Source organism: Aythya marila (assembly GCF_965140915.1).
Source record: "Aythya marila genome assembly, chromosome: 23".
Taxonomy (NCBI): domain Eukaryota; kingdom Metazoa; phylum Chordata; class Aves; order Anseriformes; family Anatidae; genus Aythya; species Aythya marila.
Window position 1 is genome coordinate 7,185,601 of NC_139064.1, and position 18,189 is coordinate 7,203,789.

Sequence of the window (18,189 nt, forward strand, 5' to 3'; positions counted from 1 at the left end):
AGCCAATGGCGGGACGACGGGGCGGGGGGGGCGCGGGCGGGGGAGGGCTGCGCGGGGCGGATGGCCGGGGCGGCGGGGCCCAGCGCGGCGCCAGGGTGAGGGCCGCGGGCGGGGGCGGCGGGGCCGGGAGGGGCCGGGGGGGCGGCTCCGGGGCTGGGGGCTCCCGGCTCGCAGCGGGGGCGGCCCGCGGGGCGCTGCTGCCGGGCCGGGCTCGTTACCGGGAGCGGCCTCCCCGCCCCGCACAGCACAGCCCGGCCTGGGGCCTGGGGCCCGGTGCCGCGGGGATCCCCCCCCAGGGAGGGCAGAGCGGCGGCCCCAGCACCCGGGGTGAGCAGCGACCTGGCGGGGGTGGGCGGGAGCCGCGAGAGAAGAGCACGAAAAACGGGAAAAAAACGGGAAAACGGCGAGGAGGAAGCGCCGTGGGGTGCCCGGGGGGAGCCTGTGCGTCCCGTACGGCTCAGCCGGGGAGGGTCGGGCGCTGGGGCTTCTGCTGCTGGAAGCTGACCCCGGGGCGCTGCTCTGTGCGCAGGTGAAGGAGCACAGCCCCAGGGGAGGCCCGGTCCCGGAGAAGAGAGAACGGCCACAGCGGAGGCTCGGGGCAGGTGAGGAGCGGCTGCCCCGGGAGCTGAGGGGGGGAATGAAGGGCAGGGCGCTGCGGCACTGGAGGTGGCTCTGGAGTGGGAGAAGGGTGCGAGGAGGAAGGGCAGGAATCAGGGCAGGAGGCACGGCTCAGTTCAAGTTCCTGGCGTGGTTAAAGGGAGCTGGCAGCCCGCAGCAGGAGCAGGGCGTTGAGGGCCTGGTTTTGTGAAACTTCTGGAGTTGTGCTGGGGCCGCAGACTGGCTCGGTCTTTAATTGCCTCCCTTGCTCTTGTCCAGGTGTTCACGCGTCCTCTCTCTGCCTTTAATGTGACAATGACCAAGTTGGGGTTTCTCCGGCTCTCCTATGAGAAGCAAGACACTCTGCTGAAGCTCCTCATCCTGTCGATGGCAGCAGTGCTGTGTGAGTCTGCATCCGGGCACATGGGGTGGCTGCTGGGACTCTGGGGTGGAACTGCCCCGTTCCTCCTTCTGTTCTTTCATAGGTCATCAAGCTCCCGTCTGTCTTTAAAGCGCGACTTCAGTGAACGTTGTGATTCTTTTAGTATCTGTTCTTTGAAAACTGCATCTTTCCAATGATCAATTTAAGACAGAAACAATTTTCATCCAGCGACAAAGTGGATAAATCTAGTGTAACTCCGGCACTTCAAATGCTGAAGATTCATTCTGTCTTTTTTTCTGTGTTTGCAGCTTTTTCCACAAGGCTTTTTTCTGTCTTAAGATTTGAAAGTGTCATCCATGAGTTTGACCCGTAAGTGTCTTCTCTCTCGTTCCACGGGGCCTGCTGGGTTTTTCTCTTACAGAGCACGTGAATGTTGAGTGCTGTTTGCTGGTGTCAGTTTGCTCCCCTTTGGGGATGGAGGATTTGTTCAGTACAAACATTTTAGTTTTCCAGTCCCAAAATTCACTTCTCAGGTCCCAGCACTCTTTCTGGAGCCTGGATCTAAGTCAGGGTGATCACCCAACACTGCTTTAATGCTGGGCTGGGGATGTTCTCTACCTGAACCTGAAGGGAGGGCTCCTAGTACCACCTGCATTGCTGTCCCAGGGTTGTTGCCAATTAAATCAGAAGCCAGGGACCTTTGCAAAATGACTTTTAAACTTGCTAGGACCAAAGGTGATACCCTGCAGCAGAGGGGAAATTGAGTAAAATTATTGTGCCCACACTGATGGATGGAGGATCCCCTGTGGCCCTGCTCTTTCTGATGGTGTCTCAGTGTGACTAAAACAAAGGCGTGTGGCAAAGTGCAGTTGCCTGGAGGCAAAGAGGCTTCCATCTGCCCAGAGAATGCGTGGCCAGCCCTCAGAGCGCTCTCTTACCCATAGACTTCAGAGAAGACTGCCCAAACACGTGGCTTGCTGCAGAAACACCAGGTGCATGGGCAGCATTCACCACCAACGGCATGCACAGCGGTTTCCTCTCCACGTTAACTGATCAGGAGTTTCTCTTATAACCTGCTAACTGCTGGGCATGCAGTGTGGCCTGCCGAAGCTGCCCCGCTTCCTGAATGCTCCTTAAGAACTGAGATTGTAACGTGAGGCGCTGTGAGCAGTCAGCACACCAGTGTCTGGGTGCGGAGGTGCTCAGTGCTTCTTGCTGTTAACAGGTATTTTAACTACCGCACGACCCGATTCCTGGCAGAGGAGGGCTTCTATAAATTCCACAACTGGTTTGATGACCGAGCATGGTACCCCTTGGGCAGGATTATTGGTGGAACCATTTATCCAGGTAAGCCAGCAGGCTTCTGCTAAAACATACCTCGTGCAATGCAAAGTTGTCAGGGTGCGCATTTGGGAGTGGCGTTTAGAGTATGTGGAGCAGAGCGGTGCCTGGAGCTGCTCTGTGCAGGGAGCAGCACATCAGACTGCTCCGCTCACCCGCTAGCAGCAAAATGCAATTCTGATCGCAGCGAGGCAGAGCTTCCATGGTTCAGAAGCAGTTGGGTGGTGTCATGCTCCACTTAAATGCATCTGGGTTTCATTCAGAGCACCATCTGGGAGAGGAGGGCAGTTTGGGGTTGCCCTTCATCAAGGTGCACCAGGCAGCAGCTCCTTTCTGCTCTGTCCCTTCAAAACTTCTGTTGGCCCTGCTCGAATGGCAACCGAACGGCCCCTGGTGCTGCCAGCCAGCCAGAAGAGCTCTGCTGACGGTGTCGTGTCTGTCCCACAGGCCTGATGATCACATCGGCGGCCATCTACCACGTGCTGCACTTCTTCCACATCACCATCGACATCCGGAATGTCTGTGTGTTCCTGGCACCCCTCTTCTCCTCCTTCACCACCATAGTGACTTATCACCTCACCAAAGAACTCAAGGTATGGGGAAGATCTGGGTATGCTGTGTGCCTTTTTGCTAGCTGTTGTAGAGAAGACTGTTGCTCAGAGCTGACAACTCCTGGAAAATGGAAGGTCTATTTTGAACTTTCATTTCTTCGAGACATGTCTGTGTGTAGATAATCAGAGCCTTAAAGGCTGATGGCTTTTCTACCCTCTGTCTGTTTCCCAGGATGCCGGCGCAGGACTCCTTGCTGCTGCCATGATCGCAGTTGTGCCTGGATACATCTCTCGATCCGTGGCTGGATCCTACGATAATGAAGGTGAGGTTGTGGCAGCCAGAGCAGGGAAACCTTTAACGGCTGTTCTGTGCTGGGAGCTGCTGGTAGAGGTGCTGCAGCATGTGACAAGGAACCATGCCAGACCTGTGATGTGCTAACCAAACTGCACTGCTCTGAGATGGGTGGCTGTTCTGGTTGAGAAGAGGGAGAGTGTTTCCACGCCCAGTTCCCCAAATATCCTTGTTTGCAAGTCAAAAAGAGTTTTTGCCACCTCCACAAACTGCTTAGCATTAGAGCTGTTCAGCAGCTCCCCCAGGCTTTTGTCTGTGTTCTGGCACTGATTTTGGGACTGGCAGAGGCAGCAATCTTGTTGCTAAAATCCAGGTCCCTCTCCACTAGCTGAGCTATTAGGGACCACATAAGGAGTTAGTGTGTTCAGGTCATCTGGTATAGATGGAAGAGGCCACATAAGCTGTTACCTAGATTAAGACACAAATGTCACTGTGTTTCAATCTAGAAACCAGATACTGAAACCATTTTCCTTGGCTCTTTGTGCAAGGTGCTGTTCCACCTTCTGGTGAAACAGCAAAAAGATTTTTTTTTTTTTTTTTTTTAATGTGATTGAGTGTTCTGGTGTGCCCCAGGGATTAAATGACAATTAAATGACACTTCAAGGCAGGTGTAAGCTTGCTTTGACCTTGCCACATTTTTCCACCCAGGTATCGCCATATTCTGTATGCTGCTAACTTACTACATGTGGATCAAAGCTGTAAAAACTGGCTCTATCTATTGGGCAGCGATGTGTGCTCTTGCCTATTTCTACATGGTGAGTCTTCCTTTTCATGGCACCGAGGTATTTCTGACTCCAAGGGGACTGCTCTTGGTATGGGGTCTGAAAGTATACAGCATGCAGTTCTTGTGTCTGCGCATTCAGGGAACTAAACCTCTGTATGGGACTTAGTGTGAAAATGAAACAAACGCTGTCTTCGTTAACTTCCACTCACCAAAACTGAATGCCACAGCATTTTTTGTGCAAGGTTTTATTAATAGCATTGAAAAATCTGGGCTTCTGACAGCTGTGACTGTTAACAGTGTCCTCCTTGGGGAGAGTGGATTTCAGGGTTACTGCCAAGTGAAAATCCTGCGTGTGACCCCAGGAAAATCAAACGTGCTCTGTTTGAGCCCTGCCGTGCAGTGTGTTCAGCCCTGGAACTTGCTTTTTCTTTGTTTCTCTTGCCAGGTCTCCTCATGGGGTGGCTACGTCTTTCTGATTAACCTGATCCCCTTGCACGTTCTTGTGCTGATGCTGACCGGACGCTTCTCCCACAGGATATACGTAGCCTACTGCACTGTCTACTGCTTGGGAACGATCCTCTCTATGCAGATCTCCTTTGTTGGCTTTCAGGTGGGGAATAGAAGGATTTGGAGATACAAGGATGGTTGTAGTTCTGTGGGTTGTAGCAGAACAACTGTGAATTGGCATCTGGTTTCTCTTCTTGCCTTTGCCATGGAGTTTGTAAGTGGGTAAGACAGACTTTCTAAGTTTAGGCGCCGTTACACAGGCTTGTTGTAACAAACAGCAACATCAGCAGTGACCAGCTTTTGGTGGTGCCTGCCTGCCTTTGAAATGCAGCCTTTCTTCAGAGTGAGAAGAACAAGGCTGTACTGCTGTTGTTGATTTAGGGCAGGTTGTAAGGCTGGATGACTTTCAAAGTGATAAGCTGCTAATAACCTTCCTGGCACTGGCTGGCGTTCATGAAAAAGTTTCCATTTTCAGTGCAGGGACTGCTCATGCCAGCATGCATCTTAATACAGCAGGAAAAATGCGTGCTCTTTCTGAACAGTCGTCTCCATTTTCAAGAAAACCAGTTTAAAGTACTGCCTGTTGTTCACCTTTACCAACCTGGCATGTGAAATCCAGTTTTTTTGGGGCTTAAAAAATTAAACATGAGGAGAGGTTACAAGCATGAGGTTAGGCTTTCAGTTATTTTTTCATGTGAATTCCTATATGGGAATTAAAGCTGACATAAGAAAGTGACTTGCACCAGATGTGCTGTTCACTGTCTATGGGAAGGGGATGGCTTCCTATGACTTAAGCAGTGATTTTGCTGAGAAGTGATTTGTTTAAATATTAAAAGAAAAAAAAAGAAAGCTGGTATCGGGTGCGACTCAGCTGTCATTCTGCGTAATATCTGATTGTGCTCTCCCCTGCCTGCAGCCTGTCCTCTCCTCGGAGCACATGGCTGCCCTTGGTGTCTTCGGCTTGTGTCAGATCCATGCCTTTGTAGACTACCTTCGCAGCAAGCTGAACCCGCAGCAGTTTGAAATCCTCTTCAGGAGCGTCATCTCCCTGGTTGGCTTTGTCCTCCTCACCATCGGGGCTGTGCTGATGCTGACAGGTAGCCTGAGATCCCTGGCAAGGCCTGGCTCGTGGCGATGATGAACACATTTCACTGCTGGCTTTGCCTCCTTTTGATTCTTTTATGAGTGTGCAATCTGTTGGTCATGATTTTGCATTGTTTGTTTGCACTGTGGTTTCAGTGCCTGCAAGCTCTTCTCTAATGTGGAAGATGGGACTTGCCCCAGTTTGTTCATTAGCAAGAAAATATTTAGAATGCAGCCGTAAGATCTGGGCGTTGGGTGGTGCGAGATGCAGAGAAACCTGCCGTGACTCAGACCTCACTGGGGATGCTGAGTTGATGCTTCAGAAGCTGAATGCTGATCTGTAGTAATGGATGCTACAAGGTGTTGGTTGGATGAGGGAGAAGTCTTTTCAGGATAAAATTGCACTTTATTTCTTTTTTAAAAGAAGAGTTTTGACAGAGGTGACAGAGGAACAGTTTTTTAACGGAGGTGTTAAATGAGAATTGCTCATTCAGCTTTGCACATGCTTCCCTTAGGAGAGAATGTGTAGGCATTGCTGGCTGTGCTGCGCTGGGATCGATCGTGACTTTGTCCTCTTTGCTAGGGAAAATCTCTCCATGGACGGGACGTTTCTACTCCCTGCTGGATCCTTCCTATGCAAAGAACAACATTCCCATCATCGCCTCTGTCTCGGAGCACCAGCCCACCACTTGGTCCTCCTATTACTTTGACCTACAACTCCTCGTTTTCATGTTCCCAGGTGAGCCCAGTGCTGCTGTGGTCAGACCCTCAGGCATACCCCAGGTTTATTAAATCACTGTACAAAGCTGTGTGGAGCAGAAGCAGGTCATGGTGTGCTGCCTGCCTCTGCCAGCTGGGTTTTGTTTCAGGCAGCAGATTGCTGAGGCGAATCTTACCTATTTCTCTTTTCTCTTTGCAGTTGGTCTCTATTACTGCTTCAGTAACCTCTCAGATGCCCGCATTTTTATCATCATGTACGGTGTGACCAGCATGTACTTCTCTGCTGTAATGGTGAGGGCTGCTGCCTGTGGAGTGTCAGTATCTGCTGTCAGGGGTGTGACCAGGGCAAGAGCAGGATGATGAGATGGTCTTAATGGAGTTGGCTTTTTTTTTTTTTTTTTTTGAATTTGTTGGTAATGTCTGTTCCTCCCTGAGCCAGCTGAAACTTTCATGAGGCTTTTCTCCCTTCCCTAAAGCTGGTTTATGTACTCCTCTGTGCAGTGAGAGAATATGACGTTGCAAAACTTACTGTTTTGGGCATTAATGCGTGTCCTTTTGAGCACTGCGGTCTGCGACTGGCTCTTGGGAGGAGTGGATGAATGCTTTTCCTGGTCTCCCATAGCTGACTTGCAAAACCAAACAAATTCTCCAGGTGTCCAGGCAGGACTGAAGACAAACGGCTGATTATGAGCCTGTTATCACTCTTGCCAAGCCCTTAATATAAGTTGATTTCTCTGTGTGGAGGCATCTGTTAATTCCTGGCTCCACATAATAATCCTAAAGATTGCCCACGGCTGTTAAATTGAGGTCATTTCTGCATGTTGGCTGACTTTGAGGACTTCAGAAAACCTCCCTTGCAGAAGTTCGTGTCCTCCAGTGTGTGTCCTCTAAAAAAAATCACCCATGGGTTTCTCTCAGGGCTGCAGTTACTGCTGAATTTGCGGTGCAGGATGAGGGACTGCATGTAATTTCCCTGTTACTCTGCTTTCTGCCCAGCTTTCCTCTCCGACAGGTGTTGACTATCCTGCTGTTGCCCGTAGGTGCGTCTGATGCTGGTGCTGGCCCCGGTGATGTGCATCCTTTCCGGCATTGGGGTTTCTCAGGTGCTGTCCACATACATGAAGAACTTGGACATCAGCCGACCAGACAAGAAGAGCAAAAAGCAGCAAGACTCCACTTACCCCATCAAAAATGAAGTGAGTGTTGGGCCAGCTCGTGACGGGGAGAACTGTGGGGAAGAGGAAAGTGGCCACTGATCCTGGTGGGGATGAGTACCAGAGGCTGATGGCCTCTTTCCTGGGGTGCTGATGCCAATTTGCTCTACAAGGTTGCCAGTGGCATGATCCTGGTCATGGCTTTCTTCCTCATCACCTACACCTTCCACTCGACCTGGGTGACCAGTGAGGCCTATTCTTCGCCATCCATCGTGCTGTCTGCCCGTGGCGGGGATGGCAGCAGGATCATCTTTGACGACTTCAGAGAGGCTTATTACTGGCTGCGCCACAACACGCCAGAGGTAACCACGCGTCAGCCTCGGTGGGTGGCAGCACCTGCTGAGGCACTGATGGCATGCGTGGTGTTTGGGTGCAGGACGCCAAGGTGATGTCCTGGTGGGACTACGGCTACCAGATCACCGCCATGGCCAACCGAACCATCCTGGTGGACAACAACACCTGGAACAACACGCATATCTCCCGCGTTGGTCAGGTAGGTGCTTGCCCTGTGTCTGCCCGCCGCCCCAGGGGCTCCATGTGGTGCAACAGCCGCTGTGTCCCCTTCAGGCAATGGCATCGACAGAGGAGAAAGCCTACGAGATCATGAGGGAGCTGGATGTCAGCTATGTGCTGGTGATATTTGGTGGCCTCACTGGGTACTCCTCCGACGGTAAGGTCCCGCAGCGCCCTCCCCCTCCCGAGTGCCTTGTTGGCTTCTGACCCCCTAATGTGTCCCCCAACCCCCCAATTGCCTTGCAGACATCAACAAGTTCCTGTGGATGGTGCGCATCGGTGGCAGCACGGACACGGGCAGACACATCAAGGAGCACGACTACTACACCCCCACGGGGGAGTTCCGGGTTGACCGAGAGGGCTCCCCGGTGCTACTCAACTGCCTGATGTACAAGATGTGCTACTACCGCTTCGGGCAGGTCTACACTGAGGCCAGTAAGTTCCCGGTGCCACCGCCATGCCCCAAAGGCCTGAGGGATGTGGTGGGATAGTGCTGCCTCTTGTCTCTTGCAGAGCGGCCGCCGGGCTACGACCGGGTGAGGAACGCTGAGATCGGGAACAAGGACTTTGAGCTGGACGTGCTGGAGGAGGCGTACACCACAGAGCACTGGCTGGTCCGAATATACAAAGTATGGAGGTGGAATGAGCCCGGGTTTGGGGCAAGGCGGAATTCCACCCCGGCGCGCCCACAGCTGAGCCTTTCCTTTCTTGCAGGTGAAGGATTTGGATAACCGCGGCTTGTCCAGGACGTAGAGCCGCCACTGCCCGAGCCAACCACCGCACTGACCCAGCCTTTGCCTGTGAAGCAGAAATACTTTTGATTTTCTGTTTTTTTGGGGGTTGTCTTTTTTTTTTTTTTTTTTTTTTTTTTTCTTTTTATACCGTTCATATGCGCAGGAGGAGCCAGGCCGGCGCTGCCCCGCGTGCCCGGCTGGGATTTTTATACTCACCGAATCAGGAGGAACGGCTTCGCCAGGGCTGATTAAAGGGGAATTACAGAAAAACGACCAAAACGTTGTTTTTGCCTTTTTTTTTTTTTCCCCCAACTCTGCTCCCGTTCAGAGGGCGGGGCCGGGGGGAACGCGGGGGCGGTTTTGCTGTTCCCTGGCATTTCGCGGGAAAATTGGGGGGGCGGGGCCGGGGGCGGGGCGAGGGCGCTGCGCGCGCAGGGCGGGGCGGGGCTAGGGGCGCCGGCGGGAACGGGGCGCGCGGCGGGGCCGGGCCGGGGCCCATGGCGGGGCCGGTGCCGTTCGTGGAGGACTGGGACCTGGTGCAGACGCTGGGCGAAGGCGCCTACGGGGAGTGAGTGCGGCCGGGCCGGGCTGGGGGGGTTGTGGCACACCGCGGCGGGGCCCTCGCACGCCCCCTGCTCGCCCTCCGTGTCCCCGGCCTGCTCCGTGCACGCCTGCCTCTTGCCCTGCCTGCTGCGAGGCTGTTGCGTGTTCATTGCGTGCCCTCTCCATGCCCGTGCCCTGCCTGCTGCAGGGCTGTTGCATGCCCCCTGCGCACCTGCTGCATGCCTTGTCGCATGCATTCTGCATGCTCGCTGTGTGCCCACTGCTTGCCCGTTGCAAGATTGCTGCGTGCCCTTTGCCTGCCAGCTGCGTGTTCACCGTGTGCCTGTTGCTTGGCTGCTTGTGCGTGCATTGCCTGTTACCTGCCTGCCACTTGTGGCTGCATTGCACACACCCACTGCACACCCATTGTGCACTCTCCTTGTACCCCTTGCACGCTGCTCTGCGCCCACCCCTGACTCCCACCCTCAGGGTACAGCTGGCGGTGAATCGCCGCACTGAGGAAGCCGTGGCTGTCAAAATTGTGGACATGAAGCGGGCAGCTGACTGCCCAGAGAACATCAAGAAGGAGATCTGCATCAACAAGATGCTCAACCATGAGAACGTTGTCAAGTTCTACGGGCACCGGCGGGAGGGTGCCACACAGTATCTCTTCCTCGAGTACTGCAGTGGCGGCGAGCTCTTCGACCGCATCGGTACGCTGTGTGCTCCGAAACACATCTGCATGTTTTTAAAGCCTTGTGTTAAAAAACCTTTCCCTTGTGCAGCTGGGAATTGCAGTTCCAATCCCCGTGGTGTTGCTTTCCTGCAGAGCCAGATATCGGGATGCCAGAGCCGGAGGCGCAGCGCTTCTTCCAGCAGCTGATCGCCGGCGTGGTGAGTGTGGTGCTGGCGGCGGCAGCAGCAACATCCCTGCCTCGTCTGACCCTGCTCCCCTTCCCCAGGTCTACCTGCACAGCATGGGCATCACCCACCGGGACCTGAAGCCAGAGAACCTGCTCCTGGACGAACGAGGTGCGTGTCAGGGGCAGCCTGGTGCCCCCCGCTTGTCTGCCTTTAACCAATTTTTTCTTTTTTCCCAGACAACCTGAAAATCTCCGATTTTGGCCTGGCCACCGTCTTCAAGCATAACGGCCGTGAGCGGCTGCTGAACAAGATGTGCGGCACCCTGCCCTACGTGGCCCCTGAGCTGCTGCGTCGCCCCGAGTTCAGGGCTGAGCCTGTGGACGTGTGGGCGTGTGGTGTGGTGCTGACAGCGATGCTGGCCGGAGGTGGGCACGTGAGACCCACAGAGGGTGCAGGGAGTGGTGGGAGGCAGTGGGGATGTGGGAAGTGCAGAAGGAGGCAAACGAAATGCATGGGGGGGACGGGACGCGTGGTGGTGTGTGCGGTGCATAGAGGAGATGTACAGAATGCACTGAGGGACATGTGAGATGCAGAAGGAGGATGTGTGAGATGTGTCAGGGGAGGCATGGAATGCACAGGGGCATCCATGAGATGCTTAGGGTGAAACAGGAGATGTGTGTGGGGATGCAAGTGGCGGGGCGTACAAGGTGGAGGAAATGCAGAGGGGAAGGAGACGAAGTGCCTGGAGAGAGGTGGCCACAGAGGAGAGCTGAGAACTGCTTGATGCCAGTGCTGCAGCCCAGCGCTGCCGTCTGCATGGGGCAATTCTCAGCTTTTTGGTGCACTTGCAGCCATCCCTGGCTGATGGGTGGCCGCGCTGCACTCACCCCAAAGTCTTGTGAGAAGCAAAAGCTGCTTAGCAGCACCCGCTGCATGGAGCAGAGCAGCGATGCCTTGTGCAGCTGATCACTGTGGTGTCATATCTGGTGCTGTACCAGGCTTTTGCACACCACAGGGCTTTTGCACACTGGAACACCTTTCTTTGTGCGCTGTGCGCTTCTGCATGTCACACCCTTTTAAAAACACACTGGAAATACAGCGTTTATTAATGCTCCCTTGCAAAAGCCCTTTGTGCAAATCCCACTTGGCTGTGGCCTTCCCTCGCTTCTCCCCTTTGGATTCTGCCCCGCACCGGCCAGGGCCGTGCTGCCCTAACGCAGCGGGGTCTGCCCTGCCGGCAGAGCTGCCCTGGGATCAGCCCAGCGACAGCTGCCAGGAGTACAGCGACTGGAAGGAGAGGAAGACCTACCTCCCGCCCTGGAGGAAGATCGACTCGGCACCCTTAGGTAGGCAGCTAGCAGGCAGCGGGGCCCAGCACCCGGTGCCACACAGCATTTTGCTATTTCTGCCCCATTTCCCTCAGCTTTGCTGCACAAGATCCTGACAGAGAGCCCGACGGCAAGGATCACCATCCCCGACATCAAGAAGGACCGGTGGTACTGCAAGCCCCTGAAGAAGGGTAAGGGGCATGGGGAAAACATGCTTTCCACCCCAAATCGGGACACATGATTGGATTTCTCCTCTGGCAGGTGTCAAGCGTGCTCGTGTGTCCTCGGGCGGTGTCACCGACTCGCCTGGCGCCTTCTCCAAGCATGTCCGTTCCGACATGGACTTCTCACCAGTGAAGGGCGTGCTCGGGTGAGCGAGCTTGCAAATGCATGTGTAGTTGCACACTCCTTGCAACGCGTGCACCCTTGTGCAAGCAGGAGCTTTTCTTGCATGCCTTGTAACTCTGTTAAGCAGGAGGTGTTGTGGTGGAAACCAGCCTAGTGCATGCGTGAACCCCTACTTACCCTGCTTGTGCATGCACAATCAGAGACAGTCCTACATCCTACAATATAAATTGCACCTATTGATGCTGTTCCCATAGTTGGGTGTTGTCCCCTTTGTGATCTTGGCGCCACTGTTTGTGATAGTTATAGGCACTAACGTGCCATCTCTGCTTGTGTTTCAGTGAGGACAAGGCAAGCTACTCCACATCACAGCCTGAGCCTGGCACCGGCGTGGCGCTCTGGGACAGCGGGACGGGCAGCATCGACAAGCTCGTGCAGGGCATCAGCTTCTCACAGCCTGCCTGCCCCGAGCACATGCTGGTCAACAGCCAGCTCCTCGGCACCCCGGGCTCCTCGCAGGTGCTGCTGTTGGGACACGTCTTCACAGTATTTACAATATCGGGATGCAAGTTTGCAATCTTTGGGATACAGCTTTGCAGGATTTATAGGTGCAACTTTGCAGCACTGGGGATACTGCTTTGCAATATTTATCATTTCGGGATGCACCTTTGCAGTATTTTGAGGAGCAGCTTTGAAGTATTTATGGTATTGGGATGCAACTTTGCAGTGTATGTTGTGCAGCTTTGCAGCATTTGGTACTAAGGTGCTGCTTTGCAATTCTGGAGGTGCAGCTTTTCCATATTTATTATCTCAGGGTGCACCTTTGCAGTATTTACAGTATCAGCATTCTGCTTTGCAATACTGGGGGTGTCGCTTTTCAACATTTATATTGCCAGGATGCAGCTTTGTAGTACTGAGAGGTACAGCTTTGCAGCATATATATATATCAGTTTGCTGCATTTGTAATAATTGGGATGTAACGTTGCAGAATTTATAGTACTGTGGAGCAAATTTTCAACACTGGGGGGTGCAGGTTTGCATTCTTTAAAGTATTTGGGCTGCAACGTAGCAGTATTCAGGATTGCACTTTGCGGTATTTACTGTACCAGGATGCAACTCGCCATGTTTGCCATGAGGGGGTGCAGCTTGCCAATATTTCCCATATAAAGATGCAACTTTGCTGCGTTTGTGCACTTTTGGGGATGCACCAGCTTGCAGCCAGGCAGCAAGGCCGGGGTTTGGGGCGGGTGGAAGTGGGGAGCGTGAGCGCAGGAGTGCAGCTTGGTGGCGTTCCCGTTGGGACGCAGCCCAGCGGTACTCGGGGTGCTGCCTGGCAGCCCCCATAACACCGGGATGTGCTGTGCCCACAGAGCCCGTGGCAGCGGTTGGTGAAGAGGATGACACGCTTCTTCACCAAGCTGGACGCCGATGGCTCCTACCGCAGCCTGAAGGAGGTCTGCGAGAAGATGGGCTACGGCTGGAAGAGGAGCTGCACCAACCAGGTGGGGATGGGGCCGTGGAGGGACAGGGGCCTTTGCCAGCCCCCCCGATGGCTCCCCCTTCACTGTCGCCTGCAGGTCACCATCTCCACCACGGACAGGAGGAACAACAAGCTCATCTTCAAGGTGAACCTGGTTGAAATGGAGAGCAAGATTCTGGTGGATTTCCGCCTCTCCAAGGTGGGTGCTGGTGGTTGGTGCGAGGTGGGTCCACAGCGGGTGCGTGGCAGGTGCAAGGGAAGTGCAAAGCAGTGCAAGGAGGTGCACAGAGAGTGCAAGGTGGGTGCAAGGTGTCGCACAGTGGGTGCAAGGTGGTACATGGTGGGTGCAAGGTGGTGCGTGGGGGGGTGAAGTGTGGTGCACAGTGGGTGCAAGGCACCGAGCCACTGTCTCTCCCTGTGCAGGGTGATGGGCTGGAGTTCAAGCGGCATTTCCTGAAAATCAAAGGCAAGCTCAGCGACATTGTCAGCACCCAGAAAGTGTGGGCGCCTGTGACCTGAGCCCCATCTGCCTCTTCCTCCTCCTCCTCCTCCTCCTCCTCCTTGCCCCAGGGGGCTTCTGCGGGGCCACCCAGCACCCACACGCCAGGGCCCATGCTGTGAGCATCTTGGGGACGGTGCCCGCAGGACACAGCACAGCTCTGTGCCGGCCGCAGCTTTTAAAGGTTCAATAAAGCCTGGGGATCAAACAGCAACTCCTCTGGCTGCGAGCGGCTGCGCTCCTTGGAAAGGATTTAGGAAAGATTGGCCAAAATCGCAGTGCTTTTGCATTTGGGCTGCGAGGCAGTGGGCACCCAGAACGGCTCCTCTTGGCTGGGTGAGTGCAAGGGGGAGCCAGACCCTGCCAAGGGGTCTGGATCCGTGTGAGTGCGATGGGTCCTGTCCAGCCACAATTAGCATGGGGTGCTGGGGGGTCCCTAAATTGCAAGGTGGGGCTTGTCTGTACAGCCCCGCGTTTAATCCATGCAGGTCCCTGGCTCTGGCAGAGTGCAGGGAAATGGGTTCAATAAAAACCAACAATGGGATCACTTGTTACCCCTGTCCCTGAGAGTTGCAGCCAAAATCCTCTCTGGGGTCGGGGGCTGTTTTGCACCGCCACTCTGCAAGCTTGGCTCTTGGTGCAGTATATTCCATCTTTTTGGGGGTGGTTGGGGTGCAACATTGCCTTTTGGGGATGGTTTGGAGGAATCTCAGCCCCATGCAAACAGCAGGGAGGCAGAGGAAGGAGATGTTTCCCTATAGTAAGAAAAGCTGCTTTTGCATGTCTTCTACCCTCCAGAAAAAGCCCTTCCCTTGCAGGTTAAGGTCTCACGGGACCTGCAGGTCCCTCTCCATGTGCTCTCCTCATCCAGGCACCGATCTGATTGAAAATCACCCCAAAAAATGCCGGGGGTGGGGTTGTGTGCTCAGGCTGGCTCGAGCTGCTCACAGCATTGCCCCATCAGCATTTTTTCAGCATCCTGTGACGCAGGGCTTTGCTTTAAATCGGCGATTAATGCACTCAAGATGTCTGTGTACACCCACCCTCCTCATCTGGCACCAAGTGGCTTCCTGGCGGAGCACAGGCTCGTTCACTCTGAAACCTACTGACAGCGCAGTGGTGCTCAGCCAGCACGCCTGGTCAGGGATCTTCACAGAGCTGAGTCGCCCTAAAGCAGCCCGTTAATGGACCCCCAAAAATCTTGGGGCTGGGGGCTCAGGGCTGACACCTCCCCCCCAACACCACCTTTTCTCAGGGCAGCAGCTGCCACGTTTTCCAGCCTCACTAATTGCTTTTCAGCGGGGTTAACGAGCTGAGAGCTGCCAGGGGTCCTTAGCGCTGGAGCGAGAGAAAGACTGGAGATTAACCCCTGGGGAACTCCCCTCCCTCCCCCCTGTCAAAAAAAAAAAAAAAAAAAAAAAAAGCATACCCCAAAAAACCCATCCCAAGATGTCTCCACACACCACAATTTATCCCCAAAACCCAGCAGCTGCCTTGGCTTCAGTTACTGGGGTGGAAAAAGCTCTCTTCACTTTTTTCTTTCCCCCCCCCCCTTTTTTTTAGTACCCCCTGTCCTGGCCCCAGACCTTTTTATTTTTTTCGGTGGGAACCCCCCCTTTGGCAGAGCAATTAGTGAGGACTTTTGGGGATTTTTAATTGCATATTTATATTGCAGCCGGGAGCGAGACCCCGGCAGCGGGCGAGGGGGAAGCAGGAAGACGCCGCCTCCGACCTTGTTTGCTTTTCAGCTGGGATTAAGCACTTTTAATTGTCCCAGAGATCACAGATTGCAGCCGGGGGGAATAATTAGGCTGAATACAGGGTTTTCTGGTTCACTCCCCCCGGGCTCCCTGGAGGGCTTGGCAGGGGTTTGTATTTGGGGGGGGGAAGGGAAAGAAGCTTTGGGAGTGCCCTGGGAATAAGGTTTTTGGGGGGCTGGGACAGACACAACTCATTGCACAAGTGGGAAGTTTGTCCCCTTTGAGGGAAGAAGTTTGGCTTCTTTTTTTTTTTTTTGGGGGGGGGGGGGAGGAAATGTTTAGTCTTCTTCCCTCTCCCCCCCCATGCATTTTTCACCCATTACGTGACGCTGTTTTGGCTATAAACAGGTCGTTTCGGGGGTCACAGGGCGCCTCTCACCTGCAGAGCTCATGGGGCTGTGGGGCGGTGCTGCTGAGCTGGGGGCGTGCAGTGCTCACGCTCCACCTTGCTCCTGCACGGTACACAGGTCCATCCTCACGAGGGTTATTTTTGGTGCCAATTGTTCCCTCACTCCTGGGATGTTTGGCTTAATTTTCCTGCTGTTATCCCTCTGCTTTCCCCAGTAGGCCACGGGAAGGGAAGCACAGCCAAAGCGCGGCGATGAAGCCCTGCGGGGGCTGTGGCTGCGGGCAGGTGCCTCCACCCGCGGCGTCCCGGTGGCTCCTCACCGGCGTCACCCTCATGCAGCCCAGGGCACTGCGAGCCCTGCTCCTTCGGCCCAGCCCCGTGCTGTTCCCCTCGTGCCATCCTCCTGCCCTGCTCCTCAGCACTGGCATGGTTTTGGGGGCATCCCACAGGTTTGAGCCCCATGCGCTGGGCATTGAGGTGGGCGATGCAGGGGGTGAGTGCCCCATTTACAAACGCAAAACCCTGGGGGCTGCCATGGCAAGGGTGGTGCGCCAGGCGGGTTGCCCCGTGCCAGAAGCCCCCTGAAAGCGTCCATTGTGCGGGGCCGGCGGCGGTGGCTTGCTCGGGAGCGAGGGGCCGGGGACAAGGCACTCTCAGAGAGGCACCGGAGCGTGCAAAATGCCTTAAACCAACATTATCGCCAGCGCAGGCGGCGCAGCTCAGCAGGGGCAGCTCCCGCGGCCGCTCATCACAAATTCATGGCACCCCAGCGCCTCTCCCCGCAGGAGCCTGCACCGGGGTGCAAACCCCAACCGCAGCCCCTGAGGCAGTGCATGCACCACGTGCCCGTCCCTTCCTGGCTTTTTTCTGTCCCTCATTTTGCACAAAGACACTGGATGAAGGCACCTTTTCCATGCGATAAGTGGGAAGGTGGGGTTTTCCCGCGGCCCTTCGCTGCGGTTCAGCACCTCCCCACTAATTCTGGGGAAGGAAATGTTAAACAGGCTGAAGTGCTGCTTGTTTGGGCTGGGTAAGCGCCGGCTGCCACAGTTTACTTTGCTGTCAGGAGCCCCGAGTGCCTGTAAAGCAGACGGCGGCCACAGCGCATCCCGCAGCGGGGCTGCTCTGACCTCCCTGCGGGGTCCTGGCTGGGGGCTGGAGGATGCAGGATTTGGGATGTAGATGCAGGATTTAGGACAGGGTGGAGGATTTAGGTTGCAGATGCAGGACACAGGATGTGGGATGGATGATGCAGGATTTAGGATGTAGATGCAGGACATGGGATGGAGGATTTAAAATGGAGATGCAAGATCCTAGAGGTATATTACAAGATGCAGGTTAGGGGATGCAGAGGTGGGGTTTAGGGTGACATTGGAAGATTCAAGATGGAGACTTCAGGATGCAGGATTTAGGATCCAGATGCAGGACGTAGGATTTAGAATGTGAATGCAGGATTTAGGTTGTGGGCACAGGATCACAGATGTGGGATGCAGGACATGGAAACAGAATACATGATGGGGAATGTAGAAGTGGGATTTAGGATGCAGATGTGGGATGGAGGGTTCAGGATACAGGATTTAGGATGCAGACAGGACACAGGATGTGGAAAGGAAGGTTTACATGCAGATACAAAATTTAGAATGTGGGATGGAGGATTTACGATGCAGGTGCAGGATAGGGGACCCTGCAGAATTGGGATTTTGGGTGCAGATGCGGGTTGGAGGAGATGGGATGTAGGATTAAGGGTGCAGGTGTGAGACATGGAATTTAGGATACAGATGTAGGTCATGGGATGCAGAAGCAGAATTTGGGGTGCAGATAGGGGATGCAGGACAGGTGACATGGGAAATAGGATGCGGATGGAGGATGTACAAGGCACAGAACGTGGGAGGCAGAAGCAGGATTTAGGGTGTGGAAGCAGGGTGTAGGACACAGGATGCAGGAACAGGAGTGGAAAACAGAATGCAGATGCAGGATGCCAAGTGCAGGACTTAGGACAGGGGATGCGGAAGCAAGATTGAGGATTCAGATGTGGCACGTAGATGCAGGACAGGGATGCTCTGTCCCCAGAGCACCAGAGCACAGACCCAGGCATGCATGGGGACCTCGCAAGGCAGATGTAAATTCCCAAGGAAACATCACTGCTTTCAGGCCACGTGCCTGTCCCGTACAGGGATTTCACCGCTCGTCCCCCATCTGGGCAGCAGAGCCTGGCCAGTGTGGCCACATCTGTCTGCCAGATGTGATGGGGCGGTGATTCACAGGGGGGACTGAGCCCCTGCGGACAGGGAAACCTCCACACC

The 18,189-nt window shown here is 54.7% G+C and overlaps 2 protein-coding genes across 3 annotated transcripts; both read left to right on the plus strand.

Moving 5' to 3' along the window:
- The first annotated feature begins 63 nt into the window (after nt 1-63).
- Nucleotides 64-8,981, plus strand: STT3A (STT3 oligosaccharyltransferase complex catalytic subunit A). Of its 2 annotated transcripts, none has more exons than XM_082777838.1 (19): nt 64-95; nt 530-602; nt 877-1,000; nt 1,288-1,348; nt 2,205-2,326; nt 2,768-2,913; nt 3,104-3,194; nt 3,872-3,978; nt 4,393-4,557; nt 5,371-5,551; nt 6,121-6,276; nt 6,457-6,548; nt 7,298-7,453; nt 7,585-7,773; nt 7,848-7,964; nt 8,039-8,141; nt 8,231-8,419; nt 8,498-8,613; nt 8,699-8,981. In XM_082777838.1, exons 3-19 carry the CDS (start codon nt 913-915, stop codon nt 8,735-8,737), a joined length of 2,118 nt encoding a protein of 705 aa, XP_082633964.1. In that variant the 5' UTR covers nt 64-95; nt 530-602; nt 877-912; the 3' UTR covers nt 8,738-8,981. The 2 variants fall into 2 exon arrangements, with proteins under 2 accessions (XP_082633964.1, XP_082633965.1); XM_082777839.1 differs by lacking the exon at nt 64-95 and adding an exon at nt 195-327.
- A 216-nt stretch (nt 8,982-9,197) lies between these two features.
- On the plus strand, nt 9,198-14,274 carry CHEK1 (checkpoint kinase 1). Its single transcript, XM_082778112.1, has 12 exons — nt 9,198-9,286; nt 9,751-9,974; nt 10,091-10,155; nt 10,224-10,293; nt 10,362-10,550; nt 11,367-11,471; nt 11,549-11,644; nt 11,715-11,823; nt 12,140-12,317; nt 13,169-13,300; nt 13,376-13,477; nt 13,702-14,274. Exons 1-12 carry the CDS (start codon nt 9,216-9,218, stop codon nt 13,795-13,797), a joined length of 1,437 nt encoding a protein of 478 aa, XP_082634238.1. The 5' UTR covers nt 9,198-9,215; the 3' UTR covers nt 13,798-14,274.
- Nucleotides 14,275-18,189: the final 3,915 nt, after the last annotated feature.

Bases quoted from the DNA above. Each gene is read 5' to 3' on its own strand.
- STT3A (XM_082777838.1), top strand. From the start codon at position 913: ATGACCAAGTTGGGGTTTCTCCGGCTCTCCTATGAGAAGCAAGACACT. The intron at 8,142-8,230 runs GTAAGGTCCCGC...ATTGCCTTGCAG, and splicing joins CACTGGGTACTCCTCCGACG to ACATCAACAAGTTCCTGTGG. The intron at 8,420-8,497 runs GTAAGTTCCCGG...TGTCTCTTGCAG, and splicing joins GCAGGTCTACACTGAGGCCA to AGCGGCCGCCGGGCTACGAC.
- CHEK1 (XM_082778112.1), top strand. From the start codon at position 9,216: ATGGCGGGGCCGGTGCCGTTCGTGGAGGACTGGGACCTGGTGCAGACG. The intron at 11,824-12,139 runs GTGAGCGAGCTT...CTTGTGTTTCAG, and splicing joins CCAGTGAAGGGCGTGCTCGG to TGAGGACAAGGCAAGCTACT. The intron at 13,478-13,701 runs GTGGGTGCTGGT...CTCCCTGTGCAG, and splicing joins TGGATTTCCGCCTCTCCAAG to GGTGATGGGCTGGAGTTCAA.